The sequence below is a fragment of the Lepus europaeus genome, chromosome 9 (genome assembly GCF_033115175.1).
Source record: "Lepus europaeus isolate LE1 chromosome 9, mLepTim1.pri, whole genome shotgun sequence".
Taxonomy (NCBI): domain Eukaryota; kingdom Metazoa; phylum Chordata; class Mammalia; order Lagomorpha; family Leporidae; genus Lepus; species Lepus europaeus.
In genome coordinates, this window is record NC_084835.1 from 62,411,627 (window position 1) to 62,438,229 (window position 26,603).

The 26,603-nt window shown below is 39.4% G+C and overlaps 1 protein-coding gene across 1 annotated transcript in view; it reads left to right on the forward strand.

Moving 5' to 3' along the window:
- L3MBTL4 (L3MBTL histone methyl-lysine binding protein 4) overlaps window positions 1-26,603 on the forward strand; it is a 395,862-nt gene that overhangs the window by 154,689 nt on the left and 214,570 nt on the right. The window contains exon 11 of the mRNA XM_062199981.1: window positions 16,064-16,178. Within this exon, the coding sequence (XP_062055965.1) occupies window positions 16,064-16,178 (115 nt within the window). The remainder of the gene's footprint in view (window positions 1-16,063; window positions 16,179-26,603) is intronic.

The following is a 26,603-nucleotide window of genomic DNA, read 5'->3' on the forward strand; positions in this document are numbered from 1 at the left end:
TTCACACTATTTTTGCTATATCCCTTAAGTCTTGACTTCTATTGTCATCTTAATTCATTTCTAGAAGTTTTTTATTTCAATTTTAATTTCTTCTATGTCCCCCTATTCACTCAGGAGCATGTTGTTCAGTCTCCATGTGTTCAGATATTTTCTTTTTAAATTTTTATTTAATAAATATAAATTTCCAAAGTACAGCTTTTGGATTACAGCAGTTTTTCCCCCCATAACCTCCCTCCCACCTGCAACCCTCCCATCTCCTGCTACCTCTCCTATCCCATTCACATCAAGATTCATTTTCAATTATCTTTCTATACAGAAGATCAATTTAGTGTATACTAAGTAAAGATTTCAACAGTTTGGACCCACACGGAAACACAAAGTGTAAAGTACTGCTTGAGTACTAGTTGTACTAATAACTCACCTAGTACAACACATTAAGGACAGAGATACTACATGGACAGTAAGTGCGCAGTGACTCCTGTTGTTGATTTAACAATTGACACTCTTGTTTATTGTGTCAGTAATCACTTGAGGCTCTTGCCATGAGTTGCCAAGGCTATGGAAGCCTTTTCAGTTCGTCAAGTCTGATCTTATTTAGACAAGGTCATAGTCAAAATGGAAGTTCTCTCCTCCTTTCAGAGAAAGGATGATGATGGCCGTTCTTTCCACTGGGATCTCACAGAGATCTTTCATTTAGGTTTTTTTTTTGTTTTGTTTTGTTTGTTTGTTTGTTTTTTGCCAGAGTGTCTTGGCTTTCCATGCCTGAAATACTCTCATGGGCTTTTTAGCCAGATCCGAATGCCTTAAGGGCTGATTCTGAGGCCAGAGTGCTGTTTAGGACATCTGCCATTCTATGAGACTGCTGTGTACCCCACTTCCCATGTTGGATCATTCTCTCCTTTTTAATTCTATCAGTTAGTATTAGCAGACACTAGTCTTGTTTATGTGATCTCTTTGACTCTTAATCCTATCATTATGATCAATTATGAACTGAAACTGATCACTTTGACTAGTGAGATGGCATCGGTACATGCCACCTAGATGGGATTGAATTGGAATCCCCTGGCACGTTTCTAACTCTGCCGTTTGGGGCAAGTCCGATAGAGCATGTGCTGAACTGTACATCTCCTCTCTCTCTTATTCCCACTCTTATATTTAACAGGGATCACTTTTCAGTTAAATTTAAACACCTGAGAATAATTGTATGTTAATTAAAGAGTTCAACCAATAGTATTAAGTAGAACAAAAAAATACTATAAAGAATAAAGTATTAAGTTGTTCCTCAACAGTCAGGATAAGGGCTGATCAAGTCATTGTTCCTCAGTTTCTTGAGTTGTTAATTTCCAGCTTCATTGCATTGTGGTCAGAAAAGATCCATGGTATGATTTAATTTTTTTGAATTTGTTGCAAACTGTTTTATGGCCTACCCTATGGTTGTCCTAGAGGAAGTTCCGTGTGCTTTCCAGAGCATTGGTAGAGTGATGAGAGGTTAGCAACATGCCCCTGCTTCACTCGCTTAAGTGCACACTGTGCCCCTACCAGCTCTGCAGCCAAATTTAAAGTCAGTGGGGACTTCAGGCCACAGCAGCCTCAACTCACCTTATTAAGATGGCATTTCCTGTGTGTTGGTTTCCAGGTGCCTTGGTGGGGAAGGGGAGGAAAGCAATGTGTCTTCCCTTCACAAGGTTAGGGGGGCCCCTTATCCCACCTCCCCACTCCCAGCTAGTGGTTCAGTCTAGACTCCCAAGTCATCAGGGGCCATGAGGTTCTAGTTCAGACAATTTCACCAGTTGTTTGTAGGCTGCTACAGGTTCCTCTCACCTTACTCTGAGAAGATGGAGTCCTACCAGCCGCCAGCTGTTGGAATTGCCAGTGGTGTCCCTCTAGCTGCTGGGTGGTTGTACTGTCCCTGCTGCTCCACAGAGTCTGTCTTCTTCCTGTAGACTTTGTACTGCAAACTTCTCTCCAAACATCCCATGGGAACACTGCTCCTCTCCTGTGTTTCTGGTATCTTCCTGTGGTCACAATCAGCACATCTTTTCCCTATTCAGCCATCTTGGATCTCCCAATAAATCTCTTAAAAATGTTCTAATCGGACCATAAGTGTTGTGGTGCTGTAGCTATAACCAACTTTTCTGATCTTTTGTGACCTTATGCCCTTAGTATTTTATTTGGAAATATATCCTCCTTTATTGCAAACAGCTCAAGTCCTTTTTGAGTTGGTGGTATATAAACAGACAGATCTGAAGTGGAAATGAAGGATCTCAGGACCAGCTAAGAGTACATGTTGAGATAATTTTCACTGAGAGGGTGTTGTCCTGAAAGGAAGATGAAAGGCACATCTGGGTGAATAATCACAAAGGAAACAACCTTGAAATTAACAACAAATGAATGTATAGTATTTGGCATCATTATGCAGTTTGCTTCTTCAGTCCTTCAGGCTATGTAAAGTTTCTGGCAGAGTTGTGGTTCTGTGTACCATGGCAGAGCTATGACACTGTGTACAGTGGCAGAGCTGTAGGGCCTTCTGTCATGACAGAGCTGTGGCACTGTGCCTTGATGGAACTGTACAGACATGGATCATAGCAGAGCTGTGATGCTTTTCATGTTAGTTACAACAGAAGTTCAGATGGTTTGTCTTCATCCTGCTTATGCAGGAAGTTTATATTTTTGAGATGTTACCTGCACCTACAGATGTGTGACCACAGAGCCTGGAATGTAGCTCCTCTTTTGGCTAACTCTGATGAAATATTTAAAGATTTCCTAAGAATGAAGACCCTAGAGATTCTATTAAAATTTGGCATTTTTATTCTTGTGGGAATTTTATGGGAAAAACATATGGGAAAAGTAATTACATTTGTTACAGCTGCAACCATAGAAATAGAGACAGTGAGACTTACCATCACCAGTGGACATGTTTGCAGCAGGATTTCAATCTGGTTTCTCTCGAGTTCCTTGTCTTACAAAGTTAAAAAAAGGCCTATGACTTTTTAAAAAATTAAGTTACCCTTGATGGGCTTAGATAGAACTGTAAATTTAACAGCAAATCCAGTTGATGAACCACTCTGTTGCCATGGTGATACCCTACAGAGCATTTGAAAAATTTTATCCAAAAACCAGCCTCAGCAAGTAATCTAGGATGTGTGGTTAAAAAAAATGCAGATTCCCACCATCATTCCTCAACCCCCTACTGAATCAGATCTTGATTGGAGGAGGGGATGGTGGATATTTGGCTAAATTTGGAACCAATGTCCTAACATATGTAATAAATTTGAGCGGTGGATTTGAAATATTAAATGAAAACCATAAACAGTAGAAACTAATGTTTCCATTTAATGCTTAAAAGTTTTTCTGCAATACTTAGTAAGGGAATAGACTAGAAGGAATTTGGAAACAATTGTATTTGTGAAGGAGTGGCAAGGAAAGGGAACTGAGATAGTTTGCAAGACCAAGTGTAGAAGCAGCAGTAAAGCAGAAACATGGGCAGGCAGGCCCCAGAGCAGTCATGTTTCAGAATCTCAGGGCCAGGGACTTCCGGGCACATCCTCATCCCTGTGTCTCTCTCAAGCTTTATGTGTGAAATAGGGATAATCATATATGAGAAAGACATTTAAGATGTGCAGACACATATTTCCTTTCCTTCCTGCTCCCTTTTCTGTCCTTGCCTGAACTGACTTGTGAGCAGATTTGACCCATTTGGAATTAAGTTCAATGTGGAGAAGTGTAGGTAATTGTTGACTGCATCTCTGCATTATTCTATGTTGTTTTATTTTCATTTTATATTTAAAAATGTAATTTACTTCTGCTTCAGTGTTCCTGTGGTAGTTCCAGGTATCCTCGCATTTTATTATCTTGCAAGGTTCTGTCAAAAAGTCGTTCTCGGGCCGGCACCGCGGCTCAATAGGCTAATCCTCCACCTTGCGGTGCCGGCACACCAGGTTCTAGTCCCGGTTGAGGCACCGGATTCTGTCCCGGTTGCCCCTCTTCCAGACCAGCTCTCTGCTGTGGCCGAGAGTGCAGTGGAGGATGGCCCAAGTGCTTGGGCACTGCGCCCCATGGGAGACCAGGAGAAGCACCTGGCTCCTGCCTTGGGATCAGCGCGGTGCGCTGGCTGCAGCACACTGGCCGCTGCGGCCATTAGAGGGTGAACCAACGGCAAAGGAAGACCTTTCTCTCTGTCTCTCTCTCTCACTGTCTACTCTGCCTGTCTAAAAAAAAAAAAAAAAAAAAAGGTCGTTCTCAGCTTGTCTGGCTCTCTGGCTCACCAATTACTGGCTGTATGATCTCACCCAAGCTCTTAACCTTGCTGAAGCTCCCATTCATCACCAATTAAAGCAACACACTGGATATTAATGAATATTGTATTATGTATATTATAGCTATGCCTAACATTTAAGTATACCATCAAAGTGCATGCTCTATGGTTTCCAGCACTCTTGCTTGTGGTGCTCTTTATTTTTTTAAGATTTATTTTTTTTGAAAGGCAGAGCTACAGAGAGGCAGAGAGAGAGAGAGAGATAGAGAGAAACATTTCTTCCATCCGCAGGTTCACTCCCCATATGGCCACAACAGCTCAATAGCTGGAGCTGAGCCAATCTGAAGCCAGGAGCCAGGAGCTTCTTCCAGGTCTTCCACGTGGGTGAAGAGGCCCAAAGACTTGGGCCATCCTCTACTGCTTTCCCAGGCCATAGCAGAGAGCTGAATTGGAAGTGGAGCAGCTGGGTTTTGAAATGGTGCCCACATGGGATTCTGGTACTGCAGGTGGAGGCTTTACATGATACGCCACAGTGTTGGGCCCATGGTGCTCGTTTAAGAAAAAAAAAAGAATTATTTATTTGAAAGGCAGAGTGACAGAGAAAAAGAGACAAAAAGAGAGAGATCTTCCATCTGCTGGTTCCCCCAAATGGCCGGGAATTGCATTCAGGTCTCCCTCATGGGTGGCAGAGGCCCAAAAACTTGAACCATCTTCCATCTTCCACTGCTTTCTCAAGCACATTAGCAGGGAGCTGAATCAGAATCAGAGTTGCTGGGTTTTGAGCCAGCACTGGACATGGAATGCCGTCATCTCAAGCAGAGATTTACCTATTGTGCCATGTGCCACCCCATGTGCTGCTCTTCTCTGAAGGTGCAGTACCAGCATCCTTGCCCTGCAGTGAAGCAGATGTCTGGTCTCAGTACATGCCTGGTCCCCCATGCCATCCCTGAGCAGAAGCCAGAGCTTGCATCTCAGGAAGAAGGTGAACTATAGTCTTACTGGCACCAGTAGTTAGGGTGAATGAATTTTAAGATAGTATATTAAAACCTGACTTTCTAGAATGAATTTATGGCTAAATCCAGGTAACTGAAAACTTATTAAATTAAAGCTAGAAGAGTTAAGGCTCAGTAAAGACTTTATCCAAATAAATTAACATCATGTATATGCTTATAATTTATTCCCCAAGAACATTTAAAATAGATTTGAGGGCTCTGACAATAAAATACATATATTCAATAAGCCTGTTAAAGTAGAAATTAAAAATTTAAAAGCCATACAGTAGGAGAAAATAAGTATAATCACTTATTAGGTGAACAAAATTGTTGTAATTGGGCATTAAATTCAGCCCCAGTGTTCTTGAATAAATACTTGCTTTTTTTTCCAACTATCCTAAGGAACGTCAAGGAGCTGATTACCACTTTGCATCTTAGAGAGTGGGCTCAGAGCCCTCCTCACGATGTGAGGGCATCGGCCTCAGTGCTAAGTTCCATGGGGACAGCAGAGATGAGTAAGGTTCAGGTGTAAGGCTCAGGGGCTGAGGGCAAGTCTTAGTGTAGGCATTGGGCCACAGGTGATCAGCAGAGCAGAAGGACAGGGCCAGCTTGGATAGTTGACAGCTTCATGGCTGTGCTAAGGAGTCAGTCCCTGTATTGTTATAGATTGATCTAACCCTTAAATTTCTGAGTTATTTTACCAGTCACTAATAATCAATATGTTTAATATTAATACCATCAGGAAGTATTATTGTCTGTTTAAGGAAAAGAACCTGAGGCAGTGGTTGATTTAGTGATGTGACTTCTGTTTTGTAATTAATCGAAGTAGGAACAAGAGTGATGTCTATGTTTACTTTCTGCAATCCCAAATACTGGGCTGTGTGTGTGTGTGTGTGTATGTCCATATATATATATATATGAAGATGATTTGGTTTTCAAAAATGATTGCTTTCTAAAAGGAGCCTTGGTAAATGTCGCTAAAATGTCGATCTCCTCTATTAACTTGACCATCTGGTCGGAATTTTTAAAATTGGATTTTTACTCCAGAGGTATGAAGATCCAAAGATATAAAAATATCTTTCATAAAGATGTATATGGGTACAGATTTTAATTATATATTCCTAGTTTAGATAGTCCTTTGGTGGGGATCACATCATTGGCCCAGGAGGGGCTATTTTTAATTCCTGTGCTTCCATCCTAAGCAATTAGAATTACTAATTCATGGGTTCAGAATTTTTTTGCACCAAATTAAATTATCTTACAAATTCTACTTTCCCATGAAATTTTTGAAGTACCTTTGTATACAGTCTTGGAGAGAATAATTTAATATTTTATAATGAGCGTGAGAGGAAAATATTGACTAGAGCATGTAAACACAATGTACCTACTACCAAAAAAATAGAAGAAGAAAAAAGAAAGAAAGAAGAGATGTTATCCTTTTACTTTCACTTCTAGACTCAATTCCATAGTGAGAGTCCCTGCACAATATCTGAAATAGAATGGCCTGTCTTCTTGAAGCAGGATCCTGCTTTAATTTGTTTGACCTGTCTTGTTTGTGCTTGGAGATGGATTTCTTGCTTTTGAAAGATAAAAGTGCAGTGAAAATCTAAAGGGGGAAGGATATTAAAATTAGATAGGTTGAAATATTAAATAAAGCTTGGAAAATTGCCCTTACTTCATCTTGTTCCATGGTACAGACTTAATACAAACTTCTCTCCAAATCCAAAGTAGTAGGCCTCATTGTATAAAAGAATGGCAGCTTTGCCTTACCACTACTAGAATGTGTAGTTGCCTGGTCATCACAGTAGTGAATGCTGCAGTGTCACCCTAAGTAAAATCTAGGAAAACAGCAGAACAGCCACATGTGACAGACAGTACCTGAATGCAGAAATATTTAAAATACTTTATTTAGATGTAGTTTACAAATGATAAAATGTACAAGTCTGAGAGCTTTTGAAAAGTGTATATCCTGTATAACTACCACCCCAATCAATATCTGGAATATTTCCAACAGCACTCAAGTTTCTCTTTGTGTATGCTCTTTGTGTAGCCATCTTGCTCCCCTCTCTCCTTCTAAACCTCCAGAGACCTGATTTCTGTTGCTTCTTGTATGGAATTACACAGTGTGTATTGGGATCTGCCACTTTACTCAACATGATGTGTGTTTGGTCCCAAGATCATATGTAGATACTCTATCCGTTTTTATTGCTAACTAGTATCCCTTTCATGGGACCCTTGTTTGTGAATGGATATGCACCAGCTATTGTGTATGGATTTGGGTTGTTTCCAGGTTTTTGCTATTGGCAATAAAATCACAACAAATACTTATTTACCCAAATTTGTCTTTTCACCTTTGTTTTATTGTCTTTGTTAGGGGTCACAGGATAGGCACAAGTTTAATATAAAGAAAGTAGTGAAATATTTTCTGAAGTGGTTATGCGACTTTTTATCCCTGCTGACACTGAAGACTGTCCCAGGAAACCAGTGGCCTCACCAATACCTGATATTGTTAGTCATACAATTTAAAGCATTCCAGTGCAGTGGTATCTCATTTCAGCGTCTCTGATGAATAGTGATGTTGAGATTTTTAAAAATTTACTTATTGATCACTCACATTTTTCAAAGTATCTATGTTTTGCACATTTTAAATTGGATTATTTGTGAAATCTTTGGTCAGATAATTATACTGCAGATGTCTGTGGCTTTCTTTATCTTTTTCTTAATGAATTTGAAAGACAAGTTTTTGGTTATGGATAAAATAGAACTTATTAAATCTTGTTTGGATAGTGCTTTCTGTGTGGTAAGACATCCTTGAATAGCCCAGTGTCATAAAGATTTTATGTTGAGTTTATTTCTTAGGTTTTAAAGTTTTAGTTTCATCTTAAAGTCAATGGTTTATTTCAAAATCTGTATGCGAAGTAGAAGTCATCTCTCTCATTTTGTTCATATATGGATATCTAGCTTAGAAAGCACAATTTGTTGAAAAGACTGTCATTTCCATGTTGAATATTTGTCATAATTGTTGAAAATCAGTAGACTGTCTATATGAAAACATATATGTAAATGGGTTAATATAAATATAAATATTTAAGTGTATGTACAGTGAGTCAATTTATATATGTGATTCAATTGTATTAATATATTTGTCTATCCTTAGCTAGTATAGCACCCTTCATAAGTGTGCCTTTATAGTAATTCTATAATTCAGGTGCTATAACTACTCTAGCTTTACTAAAGTTTTTCACACTTATTTTGCTCTTCTCAGATAATTATTTCTGTATAATGCTATAACCAGATTACCAAAAGTACAAAAAAAAACCTGCTATTTTGAGTGGGGTTGTAATGAATTTATAGTACAATCAGCTGCTGCTTTTATTTCAGATATTGTGTTTTTCAGTTCTGGAATTTCAATTTGCTTCCCTTTTATAGTTTACATTTCTGAACTGGGAATCTCTGTTAACTCAAGAAGACTGTTTTTCCTTTAAGTCCTTGAACTTATTTTAATAGCCAATTCAAAGTCCTTATCTGTTCATTACAACATCAGGATCACCTTAGAGTCTGTTTCTATTGACTGTTTCTTTCAAAATTGAATAATTACATTCACTGTATGTTTACTTGTCTCCTGAATTTTTATTGTTTGTAGAACAGTATGAATAATACAGTGTACAGTAAGATTGTTTTTTGTCTTCTTTTAAAATGTATAGAGCTGGTCATAAGAGCAATTAATTGCTGGTGATTTTTTTTCACTTGAGGCTTCATTTGTCTTTTTTAGGTCTGTTCTAGGATAGCCCTTGCTATAGAGCATAGTTCTTTCCCCCCATACCATGGGCTTTTTGGTTTTCTTGGTCAAATTCTCAGGGTATCATCGAGGTCTGTCTACTTTCCCAGTGATATGTGACCCCTTGTAGCTTTACTCCACTCTCACCTGCATTTCAGTTGCTCTCTGCTTGGCTTTGTGAAATCTCACCTTGTACATGTGTCACCCAGCCCTTTACCCAAAGGTCTTGTGAATAACTCTCCATAGACTTTGAGGGGCCTGTAGTTTGCTCTTTCTTCTCAGCTGCTTTGTCCTCTAGTTTCCAGCTACCTTATCAGCCCTGAGTTGCAGACTGGGTGTCCTCTGCCCCCGCCTGACTGCATTATTTATGTTTCTCTTTCTATGCTGCAATTGGGAAATTGTCTTGAGGCTGACATTAAGGGTTCATGCAAGGTATTCTCTATTACTTGGAGATTATGTTTCTGTTCTACCTTTTGTCCAGCATCTCTTAACTAGTCACTGCATATGTTTTACCCAGTTTTATTCTTATTACTGTGAAAGGGCACTCTGTTATGGGAAGAAGCAGAATTCTGGTAGAAATATACTTTTGAAAATTATTCCTCAGATATTAGCTCCCAAACTTTTGCATGTGTCTGATTCAGCTGGAGGACTACTACACAGAAATGGGTGGGCCCCACTCTTTTGAATTTGTGATTCAGTAGGATTGAGGTGAGGCTCCAGAATTTGCCTTTTCTAACACCTGACCAGGTGAGAAAATGTTGCTGTTCTGGAACCATAATTTGAAACTAATTTGCTCAGGAAAATGAGTCTTGAGAGAAAATTTGGGGAGTTTATTTGAGACTTCATATATACAGATTTTACTTTGCCCTTTTTCGCCCCTGTGTTTTGCTAGGTAGATTTATATTTCAGATGGTTTATTATAATGATAAACATCTTGTTTTTTTGTTCAAAATATGATTTCTGAAAAACTTCTAAGGAGTTATTTTACATTGGAAAAGATAAATTTCCAATTTAATTGATAGTCAAAACCAGAAAATAAGAGAACAAGTAGAGTTATTTAGTAGTGAACTCTTTCCATTCTTTATTTCCTGCACAAATATAATTAGCTTTTTATCTAGGTATTAAACTCCTGGAACATGAAATTTGTTACATATAAAAATAAATAGTTGATTTTTGTTTCATAAATTTGGCTTTACTTTAATTATTCTTTTTTTTTAACTTTTATTTAATGAATATAAATTTCCAGTGTACAGCTTATGGATTACAATGGCTTCCCCCCCCCCATAACTTCCCTCCCACCCGCAACCCTCCCCTCTCCCGCTCCCTCTCCCCTTCCATTTGCATCAAGATTCATTGTCAATTCTCTTTATATACAGAAGATCAATTTAGTATAAAGATTTCAACAGTTTGCACCCACATAGAAACACAAAGTGAAACATACTGTTTGAGTACTAGTTATAGCATTAAATCACAATGTACAGCACATTAAGGACAGAGATCCCACATGAGGAGCAAGTGCACAGTGGCTCCTGTTGTTGACCCAACAAATTGACACTCTAGTTTATGGCGCCAGTAACCATCCTAGGCTGTCGTCATGAGTTGCCAAGGCTATGGAAGCCTTCCAAGTTTGCCGACTCTGATCATATTTAGACAAGGTCATAAAAGACAGAGTGAGGATAGTAACCAATGATCCTAAGAGTGGCATTTACCAGGTTTGAACAATTATACAGCATTAAGTGGGGAAGAGGACCATCAGTACACACATGTTGGGAGTAGAGCCATTGGTGGTAGAGTAGAGGTTATGATTACAAAGGAATGAGGCCCAAGTGCACTAGACAGGGCCTAGAACAAAGGACAGAGTCATTATTAGAGGAGCTAAGAAAGGTGCTGTCTAAGCTACAATTAAGTTTTCTGATTGAGAGGCAAATAGAACCTGATAGAGGGGGCTTGATAATAATCTGGTGGGCTTTGGGCCTTGTAAATTCAGAGGCCCAGACGTATCTATCTCTTGACATGGGGTATATCCTAAGGGAGGTGTAAACCTCCTAGGGGAAGGCACTCTGTTGACTTTCATTACTTGGCTGGCCTGGGAGGAGAGCTGGCCAGGTAAAGGCAGGTGGCATTTCTAACAAGAAATTTACAGTTCTGCCTGCAATGTTGCTGACCCTACTTGACCATCCCCTCAGCTGCAGTGGTCACTTTGGAAGTTGGGCTGAGTGAAGGGCTTTTCAGCTTAGAGCCAATAAGATCTGTGGCTCTGACCTGGGCATCCTTCGACTCCAGGGCAGGTCCATTTCCAGTGATCCAACTCTTGGCAGAGCTGCCAGGGCTCTTCACAAGCTGACTTCTGCTGAAGCCCAGGCTTACCACATTGAAAGCCACTGCAGTGGACTGGCCTGTTGGGTCTCCTTGAGGGCAGATCACTGTACAGATCAGCCATTAATAGGCCTGCCACCCATTGCTTCTGATGCCGAGCTTTCTTTTCCTCCTGGTTTGTGCTAAAGCAGACCAGAGGATGCAAGTCAAGGGAGTGCCCGTTTCCCATCTCTAATCTTCGGTGGCCTGAACTACAAGTCTATAGTCACAGGCATGTTCTGTAGTAGTTTTTCTAAGGTAGACAATGCCTATGAGGAAAATTATATTCTCACTTTAAAACTTTCTTTCCCTTTGGTCTGAAAGGGAGGTTTTTTCTACTTACTGTATACTTCGCTGATGGCGAAGTGAATCTAGCTATGAGATTATTATTTAAGTTCTTATTTTGGCTATGCTATTGCAGAAAAATGTTAGCCATCTCTTTTATAAGGTCTAAAGATTAAATTGTGCGTCCTACAGATTCCTTCATAATAGAATTAGTGTCCTACCTTGAAGAGAATAGAGAAATGAAAGAACAAGTTGGGCTTAGAATAGAGAAATGAGGGAGCAAGTCCTAGATCGCTTGCTGACAATAGCAATATCACATGAATACTTAGCAAACCGTTTCAACCATTAGATAACAACTTAAGAAAACATTTACCAGAAGGTCCAATGCCTTCTATAAATTTTAAGAATCATGTATTTGAAAACACCTCTTAAATATCTAACATGGTGTAGTTTGTTTAGCCAGTAAACTTAAGCACAACCATATAAAATGCTTTTAGTTTCTTTCTACCAACAAGTCTAAAACATATGATACACAGATTCAGGTCCCACAAATTAAAATGTATCTTTGATTGATTTTAGAAGCTTAAATTTATGGACAATCTTATCTATAAGCCATTTAAAATAAAACTCTTCATAAAATTTCCCCATGTGGACATACAATATGTACACACATATAATATAGCATAATAGACCAATATAGCAATTTTAATAATAGCTTTTAAAATCTTTTAACTCTTTTTGTAGATTGCCAATTGATTTGAATTGCTTTTTGTTTTTAGTAACCTCAGTTAACCATCCTTTCTCTCAGTTGGTACTGTTAATACATTATTGGCTTTATCTGTTTACAGAGCCATCCCAAAGTACTGAATACAATAAAAGTGGCTGGAAAAAGTCCATAGGAACCTATAGGAGGACAGCTAAACACAGAACCAACAATGCTTTAGTTTTATGAGCAGCAGATCATATATAACTGTGGATGAAAAAAGACTTTAAGTCACCATGTTTAAAATTATAAACTCATCAACCAACAAGAGGCACTTGCTTACTTCACAGTATTTTTGAAAGCACCTGTAGGATTTTACAAGTATTTAACCCTTTAAGCCTCTGGGGCTTTCTCATTAAGATAACTATCATGTCTAGTAACACAAGATCATTAGACTTTTTAATTCTCAAACATTTGTATTAATAGCATTTTCCATTATAGAAACTTAAAGTCTGGTACCACATCACATCTTGACAGTCCTTCTAATATACTCCAAATAGACTGATTAGTTGGTGTCTCTATAAGATGAGACATAGGTCCTTCGATTTTTTCAGTTGGGCCCAAACTGGAAAAACCAAAGTCCAGGATTTACTGGAAATTTTAGAGACCAGATTGTTTGAAACTTTGATTTTTTGAATGCCTGTCAAGAATGCCAAGAAGGCTCAAAATCCAAAATATCTGGTTGAAATAAGATTTCTTAAAATCATGACATAACATAGACCAAATTTGATCATTGTTACAAGGTGATTATTCAAATTTTTGAAAAAAGCACATATTTAAATAACCCATAGCTCTTAATAAAAATTCAGCTGTTTTTGAACAATTAGAATTTACAGACATCAAGAGAACATAATAGATTACTTTAACACATTGCTTTAACAGAGCATCAGAGTTTAATTCTATGTCAAAGAGAAATTGAGCTTCCTGTGATCTTTTGCTGTGAGGTTTCCTTCCTTTACCTTCTTTCATATTGGTGACCATGTTTCTGTGTTTCTGTGTGTAACACATCTTTAAGCATCTTTTGCAGGGCAGGATGAGTGGCAACAAATTCTTTCAGTTTCTGTTTGCTATGAAAAGTCTTAATTTCACCTTCATTCACAAATGAGAGCTTTGCAGGATATAATATTCTGGGCTGGCAGTTTTTCTCTCTTAGTACCTGGGCTATGTCTCACCATTCCCTTCTAGCTTGTAGGGTTTCTGATGAGAAGTCTGCTGTGAGTCTAATTGGAGATCCTCTAAGAGTGATCTGACGTTTCTCTCTTGCACCTTTTAGGATCTTTTCTTTATGTTTCACTGTGGTGAGTTTGATTACAACATGTCGTGGTGAGGATCTCTTTTGGTCATGTTTATTAGGGGTTCTATAAGCTTCCTGTACTAAGATGCCTCTGTCCTTCTCCAAACCTGGGAAATTTTCTGCTAGTATCTCACTGAAAATGCCTTCTAATCCTTTCTCCCTCTCCATGCCTTCAGGAACTCCTAGAACCCGAATGTTGGGTTTTTTAATAGTATCCTGTAGATTCCCGACAATATTTTTTAGATTTCTAATTTCTTCTTCTTTTCTTTGATTTGACTGTTTCCTTTCCTGTTCTCTGTCTTCTAAGTCTGATATTCTCTCTTCTGCTTCGCCCATTCTGTTTTTAAGGCTTTCTAATGTGTTTGTCATTTGATCTATTGAACTCTTCTTTTCATTATGATTTCTGGTCACTATCAGAGTTTCTTGTTCTACTAGTTGTTTCATTTCATTTTGATTCCTCCTTAATATTTCATTTTCACGAGAGAGATTTTCTATCTTGTCCATTAAGGATTTCTGTAGTTCAAGAATTTGTTTTTGAGAACTTCTTAATGTTCTTATCAATTTTTTGAGATCCGCTTCTTGCATTTCTTCGATCTCATCATCTTCATAATCTTGAATTGGGGTGTCTTTTTCATTTGGGGGCGTCATAGTTTCTTCCTTGTTCTTGTTAGCTTGGTTTTTGCGTTTGTTGTTTGGCATGTTGGAGATATTTGGTTTCTTCACTGTGGTGTTTTTCCTTGTTACACTATGGCTCTATATTAAGTGGACTGTCTGCTTTCAGTGGAGCCTTAGAGGCTTGAGATAAGTGTGGACTGAGAGCTGTGTTTGGTTCCTCAGGGTTGAGGGGGTGTCAAAGATGACACTCCCAGGTTAGGTGTGGTAAATCTCTCTTTCTTTTTTTTGATTTAAAAGGGACGTAATTCCGCACAGCTGAACATAATTGGAGGTAGTTAGCAGGCAAATGATATACCCACAGGAGCCAGAGATCGGAAGCTCTTTCCCAAGGACCACACAGGGAATCTCTGCTGCCCTCAGTGTGGGCTCCAATTCTCCTGCAGTCTCTCACTGGGTTGCCAAGTTAGATGCTAAACTCCTGTTATTTCACCCCTCCCCACAGAGTCAGGTTTTTCTGCTAGGCTCAGGGCTGGTGCAGACCTGAGGTCGCCCTGCTTATGACGTATGTCCAAAATGGCGCCTGCTCTGTCTTGCTCGCCTTTGAGAGGTGAGCGGAGAGAGAGAAACTTGTGTCCGTATCAGTCACTTTTTTTATTTTTTTTCCTCTCTCTTCTAGTTAGCCTGGTGAACTTTTCCCCACGGAGTTTCAAGCCTTGTTCCCTCTAGCCTCCTCTTTCCGCTTGCCTGCTGGTATCTCGGGCTATGGAGGTTCGGCTCACCTCGCGTTCCAGTGCTGGTGCGTTGAGTCTGCCGCTGGTGTCCCGAACTTGGGCTCTCACGCTCTCCACGCAGGTCCACTGTGAATCACTAGTTCCAGAATAGTTTCCTCTGCTGTTTCATACCCTACTCTTCCTTGACCCTGCAGTATCTCCACTTATATTAAACTTTCCCCCCGGACTAAGTGTGCTCCCTGCCTATTCCACCATCTTGCCGCCTCCCTTACTTTAATTATTCTTAGACCTATGTGTATACATGTGTGTGTGTTTTGTAGATAAGATACAAAACACTGACAAATTACTTTGTTCAAACAGGATTACTGGACCCAGGCTGTATCTTTTCCTTGGAAGATTTCCTGAGAGTTTACACTTTGTCCTTTAATAGCTATTAAGATAGCTATCAAAATCCACCTATACACTAGTCTATTTTGTCTGCTGTCTTTGCTGCATTTGGTCTGTCTCTCCTCATTTTTGAAGATTTAGGAACTTATTGCTTCTGTATACTCTGACCCATGCATTTTCTCCCAGCACAAGGATTATACTGATGTCAAGTTGGTGACTTTTGTTGACGATGCTGACATGGTTCTTGCAGTAGCTCCCAGGACAATTACCCAGGACAGGAAGTGTCTGTCTTCTCAACAGTGTTACAATAGTTGTCTTAGTTAAAAAAATGGATTTGTCTTACCCCTTAAAATTAAAAAATAACTGGAAATCTTTAATTTACCAATCTTTTCCTTTTTCTTGAAAACTTGTTTTAATAGCTTTTGATTGCTACATTAGAAGGCTGTGTGGGATACCACATTTTGAATACTGTCTCAGATGCAAAATGTGATTAATAAAATTTTAACTTGAGCATAAGAGATCTGTTTTGAAGTATTTTGATACAGGGATAGTGAAATCTAAATACTAATAATTACTAAATACTAATAATCCAAAACTCATGTTAACAGGTTCATTTTGATGGTTGGGACCATAAATATGACTACTGGATAGAAGCAGACAGCCCTGACATTCACCCTATTGGATGGTGTGATGTGACTGGGCATCCACTGGAAGTGCCATGTAGTGAGTATTTTGCTCTGTTGTTGGTTTTTAAATGCTTAGCCTGAATTTGAGCCTAAAGTTGCTTATTCATGTCATTATAGGCATTTGAAAGCTAAATAGCAGTAGGTAAACTAATTACTCATCACTACACCTACACTGAAAGCCAGTTATTCACAAGTAAGCCTCAGAGGACATGCTTTATACAAATAAAAAGTAATAATCACTATAAATTATTTTGAGGGTATTTTCTAAAGGAAACTTTATTTTCTGCATTTTAGTTTGGAAAGCGGAGTCAACATGTCTAAATACACCTGATTTTGGTCATTGCTTTTGGCTGAAGTCAGCTTTATCTTAACATCCCATATTAATTTTATTTTATACATTAGAATGTAAAAACTTTTCAGAAAAGAAAACATTTGAAATATTTTATATTTCAGTCATTAAGAAAAATTTAGTTACAAAAAAGCCCTATTTTATTAGTATCTTCATTATAGCTGCCTTTCTGGCTTAAGGAGGAAATTATGCACTCTAAATTCTAATGAGCCTTGAACCAAAATATCTTATTCTTTTGTCTGAAGGAGTCCTCTGATCTGATTAGGCTGACATGACTAATAACTAGTTCCAGACATAAATGCAGACACTCTCCATTCTTCTGTTTGTTTTGTTCCCTCACTGCTTCTCTTTCTCTCCCTCTGGCTTCTGGAGATGAAGCTAGAATGCTATTCTGTTAATGAGGGTGCTGTACATTGAGCCAGCCTAATACTGGTGTGTGAACCTTAGACCTAAAAGACTAACTACATCTAGAAAGAATTCCTTAATGTTCTGTAAAAGTGAGAAGAATCCCTGACCCACTATTGGACAAATTGTTTTTACATTGGGCTGATTCCTCAAACACAATCAATTGTATGAAGATCCGTGTTTAATTTATGGGTATTTATTGGCAAACTTAGCATCTTTATACAGAGAATGCAAAGCCCAGGAGGCTGCAGACAGCACTCTGTGGGAGGATTCCAGGTAGTAAAAAGTGTCTGCGTTTGTTTTTCCCTGGCCCCACTTTTTATTCTCCATGATTCCACACTCCAGGTATGATAGGGAGGTGGTTTTCACTTGACATTAACCACCTGCTCTGGTTCATCCCCAGATAGCCAGCCCTAACCCAGTAACTTTGTCACCTAAGAATGATGGCAGCTGGGGTAGAGATGGATAGATAGATTATGGCAGATACAGGGATAGCTCTCTTCACTCCATCTCACCCCCTCTCTTGCCCACCTGTCAAGCTGCCCACCTCACTTATCTACAGAATGTCTCAAACATCCCAAAGTCTATGAATAAAACCCAAACTGCATCTCAAGTGAAAACTTGATCTTTCCACTGTAGTTCCTACCTGCTTCCCAAGTTTCTTCTCCTTGCAGAGTCATTCAAGGCTCCACTCCTTTCTTGTCCTTTCTGTAAGCCATACAAACCATCAGTCACCACATCCTGCTGTCTCTTAATTTACCCAGAGTTCATCTTGGGTTCCCACTCCCCTTCTCAATGCCATTCTGTTATTTTGAGCTTTCTCATCATAGTTACAAGTGATCTGCAGAATGTGGTCTTCAGTGTGCCAGTGAGTACCACAGATCATCTCTATGAGCCCAGCTTGGATCTAACAATGCAAGCTGTAGAGGCTGTATAGTCCAGTGGCTAAAATCTGAAAGCTGGATTCAGAATGCCTGGATTTGAATCTCAGTTTTACTGCTTTCTTAGTTTTGTGTCTTTGTGCCTCAATTTCGTTATCTACAAAATAGAGATAATAGTATCTATCTCATAAACGTACAATGATGAAATGAAATCAATGTATGTGTAGCAGTTCAAAAAGTTCTGGCCCAGAATAACGTGTTCAGTTACTTTCAGCTGCTATTTGATGTGACATTCCAGTGATTTCCATTTTTACATTAAACTATGTGAATTATTAAGGGTTCCAAATTTGAAATTGAGCTAAAATTAATGTGATTGGAGTTTTCCAAATAATTTAGTTCATTTTTTTCTTATGAAGCTTGACTTCCATGTGTTGTTGGTGATATTACAAGATTCTTATTTTTTATATTTACACTCAAGTAAATGGAAACCCTAGAGTTTATGTGGGTAGGGTAACTTGTAATTGGTTATCTTCAGTTGGTTATGATTTTTCATAACTGCTGTGCTTGATTTTGTTATAAATTTGTTTAGATGATTCATTATTAATATGGCTTAGTATATGTTGCTTGGTTAACCCTATGGTTGTGCTTATGCATACCCAAGTCATAATGTTTACATCTTACTGATTTTTAAATACCTAGATTTTACAGAATCCTTGTGATATGGCTTGGTATGTATTGGTCATGCCCATAATGTGAAAGCAAGCACACATACGCACATGTGCACTCACACACACATGCATGCATGCACACCATCCCACTCCAAAATCATTCCTGTTCTTTATTTATGTGCCACTGAATCCTTTCTCAACTGGAGAGTAGAAACAAATGGTTGTTCTAAGTATTAAGACAAAATTAAGTTTGAGGGTCTGGCACTGACTGTTGCCATAGCTTTATGACTGTCGTTTTCCATTTCTTTCCTGAAATAGCCTGTGTACAACCCAAAAGTCATTCTCTCCAATCTTAAAACTTGTCATTGGGACCAAGTATCATTTGGGCTCTAGATCCCTTTACGTGTACACAATACCCCTCATAATCTATACTTTATAGCTGTGCCTGAATCTTCCAATCTTTTTCTCCAAAAATCCTTCATGTATATCAAACAGATACACTCTTAGAAACTTGAATGTCAGCTTCCTAAGGTTCTGAACACAATACACCACCTTTCCATTACTTTGCTCTATATCTTAGCTCTCTTTACATAGAAATGATACCCTCAGTTGGTGTTGAATGCCTGTGGGCTGAGGAATTGACAGGAGTAATGTCTCTATAATATAAACTATATGTAGATTCTTGACTTTTCTCCTAAGCAAATATTATATGGATAATACTTGTACAACCCGCCATATCGAATAATTTTCATTTCTGAGTGCTATTTTCAGTCAAAGCATTGATCTTATAATACAAAATAAACCTTTCCCACTAAAGTGTTGAGTATTCTGTGATCGAATATCAAAATAATTGGATCTTTGTAATTAGATCTATAAAACAACAGTGTTTTATCACAAATGAACAGGTTAGGTCATTTGGCCAACATTAATTTCCAGATATTTTCACTTTCATATCATTTTTGGATTCTGTTTTGTTGTCATTGTTATTGTTGTTGCATTTCTATAGCTTAACAAGCACCTTTGGTACTTTTACTACAGTTTTGTTGAGTAAACACTGTAAAGACCACTTAAAGTTTAGAGCCAAAGAAGTCTTAGCGATTGTCTAATCTATTCCATCATTTTATAGTGGAAGGCCTGACTTGAAATTTATCTGTTTTATTGATTTGCATTAGTGAATTTTTAAAAAGTGGTCACAGTAATTTGCCAGTGATGTTTATATGACAATAAGAATTATCAAAGAAAATATGAGGTAGATGGTTTATTTTTCTGTTATTTTCATGTGTTTTTCTTTGTTAAGATTCTTCACCTCTTCTAACATACTCATAGCTAGTATTATAATAAATGTCTTGGAAATAAAGGAAGAAAATGCATGCATATGCACATTATATCTGTAATGTATTATATATATATATATATATATATATATATATATATAAGTTTTATTTGATTTCAATGAACTTTCAAGTTATATCTGAATGTCCTGAGCAGTTTACAAATGTGTGAAATAAAATGAAATCACACAGCTGATTATTAATGAGTAAAAACTAAACCTTGATGGCTAATGTGACTGTAAAGAGTGTACGGAACACTGCAGCCTCCCTAGAATGGAGCAGAGTGGCTCAGAAGGGTATTGTGGACCTGAAAAAGAGGCAGCCACTCACCTCTGGAGAAATGGAAGTGTCCAAGCAAAAGCAAAATTGGAACTTGTTGGTTCTCATGCAAATTAGAGTTTATTAAGATTTTATAACTTTTGGGGTCAGCGCTGTGACATAGCAGGTGAAGCCACCGCCTGCAGTGCCAGCATCCCATATGGGTGCTGGTTCGAATCCTGGCTGCTCCACTTCTGATCCAGCTCTCTGGTATGGCCTGGGAAAGCAGTGGAAGATGGTCTAAGTCGTTGGGCCCCAGCACCCGTGTAGGAAACCTGGAAGGAATTCTTGGCTTCTGGCTTCAACCTGGCCCCGCTCTGGCCATTGTGGCCGTTTAGGGTGTGAACCAGCGGATAGAAGACTTTCCTTCTTTCTCTTTCTCTCTTTCTGCCTCTGCCACTCCATAACTCTGCCTTTCAAATAAATAAATCTTTAAAAAATTATAACTTTCTAAATAAATTATAGTCTCTTTAGTTTTTCTAATGCCATTTAATCTCATTGCAGAAACATAGCCAAATAAAGTACATGCTATAGCTTCCAGCTTCTGCAGGAAAGCTTAGGTAGTAAATTTTGACCATGACCATAATCTTTAATCACTAAAGCCCAGTGTGAGTTCCTGGGAAGGTAACTAGATAAGCTGTTGAGAATGAAAATGTCAGTGTTCCAGTTCAGCTGGGAGGAGCCCAATTTGTGTGACAAGGTAACCACAATTTCCTCTTCACTGCCCTTCCTAATGACAGACACTTGGCTGAAATTCACCCCTTTTTCCTGCTAGTGGAGTGCGCTCTCCTTTTCTTATCATGAGGATGTGATTTGTCTGTTTTACTGGACCATCCTTCATGGTGGACTCCTCTACAGCTACAATCAAAACTGAACATGAAATATTTGGCCCTGTTGAGTTGTCATGATCTTACCATCATGCTGTGTGTACCCTGGGTGTTCTTAAAAAGATATCAGAACATCAGCACCTAAAAGCCATCCTACCTTGATTATCTGACTGGATTGGCTTTGGGCAATCTTTTCAGTTCCACCTTTTAGAAAGTGTAATCCCAGTTATGTTTGATATTAAGCTTCTTTCAGTAGAGCTCATTGTTGGCTATTTGCTCACAGATTTCTCACCCCATTGAACTGTGGGATGTCTGGTATTTCTTGATTTGAAAGTTACCAAAGATTGAGAAATGAGATGATGAACACTGGAGTCAGAAAGACTTCGATTTAAACTTCCATTCTGCTCTAACTCTGGGCACATCCCTGTATATTTGCAGGATCTCTTTGCAGGCCTATGAGATTAAACACAAGAGTGGCTGCTTGTCTGGTACATGGTGTCCTTCACTGAAGAACAGGGCTGGAGCAAAGAGCACAGGCATATTTGCTTCCCAGGCCATACTGCTTATTAATTCAGAAAATTTGCAGTTGATTTTATTTCACAAAACTTACACAACCAGGATGGCTTTTTCCTGGATACTTGTAATCATACAGTACACAAAGGTTCTGCTGATTGCTAAGTGAATATTGACAAACATTTGGATGGTTCATAATACTTAGAATTATTGATTTACACATAAGCTGTGCAAGCCCCATAAGCCAAATTCAGCTGAGAACTAGTTCTTTAAAAAAACATCTGAATACACCATGAGTATATCCTCAGGGAAATAAAATCATTCTAAGTTGTTCAGTAGCTTTCTGTTGTCCACCAAATGCACAAAGCTCTTCACCCCTTAGGTTCTGTTCTAACTTTTCTTTATTTCTGATTAAGCATTGAAACTTTCTCCTGGCCTCCTCTCCCTTCTCTTCTTAGTCTAACCTGTTGTTGGATAGGGTCTGTGACCCTAATGCCAGTCACTTCCAGCATCTGAGCAGACAAGATGAAGCCTTTTGCAGTCAAGTGCCAGCTCCTGTCCAGAACTCTGTTGTCCTGGAGGAGCTAGATGGTCCTTCCTCTCAGTTGCCCCAATACTTTATCCTCTCTTCTGTTGTGGTAGCTAGGTCTTTCTTCCCAACTGTCATGGAACTCCCTGCAAAATTCTCTCTGTCACCTTGATGCACTGCACAGACTGGCCTGTGGCCACTACTCTGGCAGAGTATTCTCCTCTCTTGACTTGGTTCGCTGAGCATCTGCCACAGTGGCCTTCTTGTGAGGTCTGTGCCCCACCCCCTCAACTCAGCTTGCATTTGTGCCACGGTTGCTCTCCCATGGTCTTAGGCTTGGTTCAGACACTGCCTCCCAGAGATGTCTTCCCTGACCACACCTCCCCCAAACAACAACCCTGCTGTTCTCTAGCCCCTTCTCCTCTTTAGTTTGCTTCATGGCAGCTCTTCAAGATGGGCACAATAGTCTAAATCTTTTTGCCATGCTCTCACTCCTTCTTCCCCATGAGACCATCTATCCTGTGGTGGCGGGAACTGGATGATGCTGTTGGTTCTCTGTTGCCCTGTCTGTAACACCTTGGCAGAACCGTGAGTGAGTGTAGACCTGGGAGTCAAGAGAAAGCAAATGAGTGAGTGAATGATCCTTTTAGACCATGAAACTCCCCAGAGCGGGGTTTCCCTATGATTTATTGTTCTTCCTTGGAGCCAGTGCTGCTCTTGCTGGTGGCAAGTGCATGCCCACCAGTGCTCATTGGGGGGTCTAGAATGGAATGTGTCTGTTTCTCACCTTCCAGCTCTGTGGACACCAAGCTCCCTCCTACTGTAGACCCTGATGACTCAGTCATGTCCTCCACCCATTGCGTGCATGGTGGACCCTCAGTGAGTGAGTGTCCAACTTCCGGTTGCTTTTCTGACTTCCTACATTTTATAATGTAATTCTATAAGTAGTCCACCCTCCCTGCATCTCTAACCCTTGTTTTAAATACCCTTTTAGAAGTCAGAATTAGAATAAAATAATTGATCATGTGGAAATTCTTGTTAATGCTTTAAGCTAGGAATAAAAAAATGATAAAATAATAAGCTGCCTAGTTCCAGTTCCTCTAATATGGTAGATACAGCTTGAAACAAAAGGAGCATATTTTAATTAAATACAGATTTAGATGCACCACTTGGTAACTAATAGACTTCTCTCACCAGGGTACATATTATGTGCCTGTTCTGAAGTGACAAAGAGCTGACATGCAGTGACAAGATCTGGTGGGGTACAGAGTAGCTGGTGGCTGCTGGGCCCTCCAGAGAGAGCCATGTGGCATGTGCTGGTATGTCCTGGGTGGGGAAACATCACATCACCTTAGGCTGGCTTCTTGTTTTGATGTGTACACCTCCTCTCTCAGTGCTGAGTAGAACAAAGCTGCTCTCTCAGCTCTGGTATAAAAATAGGCAGATGTAGGAGAGCTGATTGGATTCATCTTATCCAGAAGGGTGAGTCAGCCCAAAGCAAATCCTTCTTGGGAGCCACCCAAGGTAGGGGTGTAGAGTATGAAATGGACACAATGATGAGAGTTTGTCAGAGCTCATTCAGAGGCAAGGAAATGAAATGATGGGCATGGTTGGCTGGAGAGAGGTGGCTCTCTGGCCCTGGTAAGCATGCATTTACTGACTTGACCGGAGCCATGTGGCCTGCACTGTTACGATGAGACGTGACTCTCCACCTTACCCCTCCGTGTGAGAGAGTGCCTTTGGGTTTCCAGAAAGAGATGATGTCCTCTGTTCTGCAGCACCAGCATCTGAGGGGACGAGGGTGGCAGTAATGGAAACCAGATGGCATCACAGGGAAGCCTCATTGTCCCCAGAGCCTCTGCAGCAGCCCTTGCCACTCACAGTCAGCAGCAGCTCGCAGCAGAGCAACTCTTTCCAGGGGAAAACAGAGCCTGATCTTTCATCGAAGAGAAACTCCCTGCTTGGCCTGTAGGAATGCTTAGGATTTATATGTCAAAATAGCCCGAGTCTAGTGCCCAAGACTCTCTGTGTGTGGCTTTTCTGTCTTGACACCTGGCATGTGCTCACCTCACAGCCCTCTCAGAGCCACAGTGCCTCCTACCTGAACTACATAGCGACAGTCTGGGTCCCTTCCATGTTCCACACCAGCTGTGTAGAAGCAGAAGTACAACCTGGACACGTTAATTTGGCTCCTGCCCTCTACTTCACTAGCCATCTTTGCTGTCTGCAAATGGTAGGATCTTTTCCAGGAGATGCACCACTGCCCCTTAGTATACCTAAGGAAGCAAGCAGTGGTTCATTTTGGGCCTCCTTGCTTTTTAGTACTTGTAGATGCCCACTCCAAATGCCAGCCTGAAGAAGGGTGAGAAAGGGAGGTAAATGTGAAAAAAGAAAAAGGATGTGGGTGTCCAAACCTCTGTCTTCCTTTCACCTCTTGTTTGCTGCATTTCTTTCTTTCAGTTCTTTGAACAGAAACACTTTCCACCCCAAGACCTTTGTATACATTGCCTTCTATGTCCAGAACAGTATATCTACTCTACTAAAGGATGACTCTTTCTCACTCTTTAGAATTCATTTCAAATGGTCTCTTCTTAGAGAGGCCTTCCCTGGCCACACTGCTTTCCATAACCCTACGTGCTTTTCTCGATAGTGCAAATCACAATATGTTACTGTTTTAATTGTCATTGGTCCCCATGACAATATAAGTTTCATGAATGGAAGAAAAGTGAGTGGCATGTCTGTCAGTGTTTCTCCAGAGACTGGCTTCCCAGAAACTTTATATAATCATCTCTGTGTCTATGGTTAATTACTTATGCCAAATGGACTTACATATCCAGAGGCCTCCTCTAGTTCTAGTTCTTTCCCACATTCTTTATGCAGTGAGTGAGTTCTTGAGGAGTAGCCATGGAATTAGCAGGGTCAGGCCTCATAGGAGAACATGGGTCCCAACAACCCCCATGACAAACAAAGGAAACATTCATAAAAAGAAAATTGACAAACCTAAAAATGAGATTTCCTGTCTTCTATCTCTAAATAATTTTGTCATTTTTCCTAAACTTCTTTTATATTTAGAAGTAATTTTAGTGCTTCGTTACAAAGTAAATTAAATGAATCATTATTATGAAATTGAAGAGTATATTAATAGAATAATAACACAAACTACATCAGTAATATATGTATCATCTTTATAATTTGCTTTAAAGGCCTTGAAAGCAGTGCTACTTTATTTAACTGTTAAACATAGACAAGCATAAAGGATGTAACTTGATAAAAGAGATAACTCATTTTTATTCTCTTTGGTTCATTACACAGATGAATAAATACAACAGGATGACTTGTAAATACACCATATGGTTTGGTACATTGTTTATCCTGTTGAGTGAGATAAAATACTTAATCTACATTAAGAAATGAATGATTAATAAAGCTCTGTTTAATGAACATTTGGAGCTTTGTGGAATTAGAGAAATTTTACTCACTCAAAGATGAAAACTCACCTGTATTATAAAATAATAATTCATAAGATCATACATCAGATCTGGAACAGTAAATATAATGATGGATGAATGACATTCATGTGAACAAGTAACAGCACATTTTTAGTTCGACTCTAATTTAGAGAGAGTTTCATAAGCAACCTTGGTACTACTTGTTCTTCCAAAACACAGCAAGCAAGTAATCAGCAGTTTTAAGAGTCCCTAAGTACTCATTGGCTTAATAGACAATTACAGCATATTGTGTTCAAAAAAGTTAGCTATTTTAGAAGTCTCTAATTACAGATTTATGTGATAGGCTGATCAAGAAAAAATAATACATTTCAAAATGTACTTAGTCTTAATGATATTATCGGCTTTAAATGTTCCTTGATGAAGTGCATGTCCTGTGTTTCTACCTTCTGTAAGTGTTGGGCTTAATCATTTACTTTCTCCTAAAACCTGGACTTCGAGTGCTAGAGCTTGCTCAGAAACATTCTGCAGATTTCATGCCTCTCATAGCCAGATGCCCTAGTTCACTACCAGTCTGTAGTTGCAGTTGAGATGCAGTGTGGTGAGCAGTCTCACCCTTCACTTGTCCAGACGGCAGTAGATGATATCATCTAAACAAGGCACAGCTCTATGCAGGTTTACAGACATTTACAACAGATAAAATATACACTAACTTCCAAGTCACGAAGTAGAGCGAAACAGATTCTCACCCTATCCTGAAATATGACCCAGACCTGGTCATAGGTTTATGGAGGTCAGCATGTGGATGTGCGTTGGAGATCCTGAGTTAGACAAGAAAGCTGCCAGGATCCATCTATTCCACATGCGGTAATGCCTTTCAGACATGGGAGGAGGAACCAGATGTGACTGTTGTGTCCTTGCCTTCCATTGTTCTGCAGTGCCAGGATAACAGCAACCATGGGCAGTTGGCTCCCTGAAAATATTACCTGAAGAAAGGTTCTATCATTACAATGTTGCTCTGTAATTTAACAAAGATTTGTGTGGTGTCTGTAGCACACCAGCCTCTGTGCTCAGACTTGGAGAGTCCCATGGGACAGCCTACACTGGTGGCCGCGGTGAGGAAGGCACTGGGAAGCCACAATTGAGGAGGGGTGGGCCTGTGATAACCCACTGCTGCGGAGGGTTGGAGCATTGA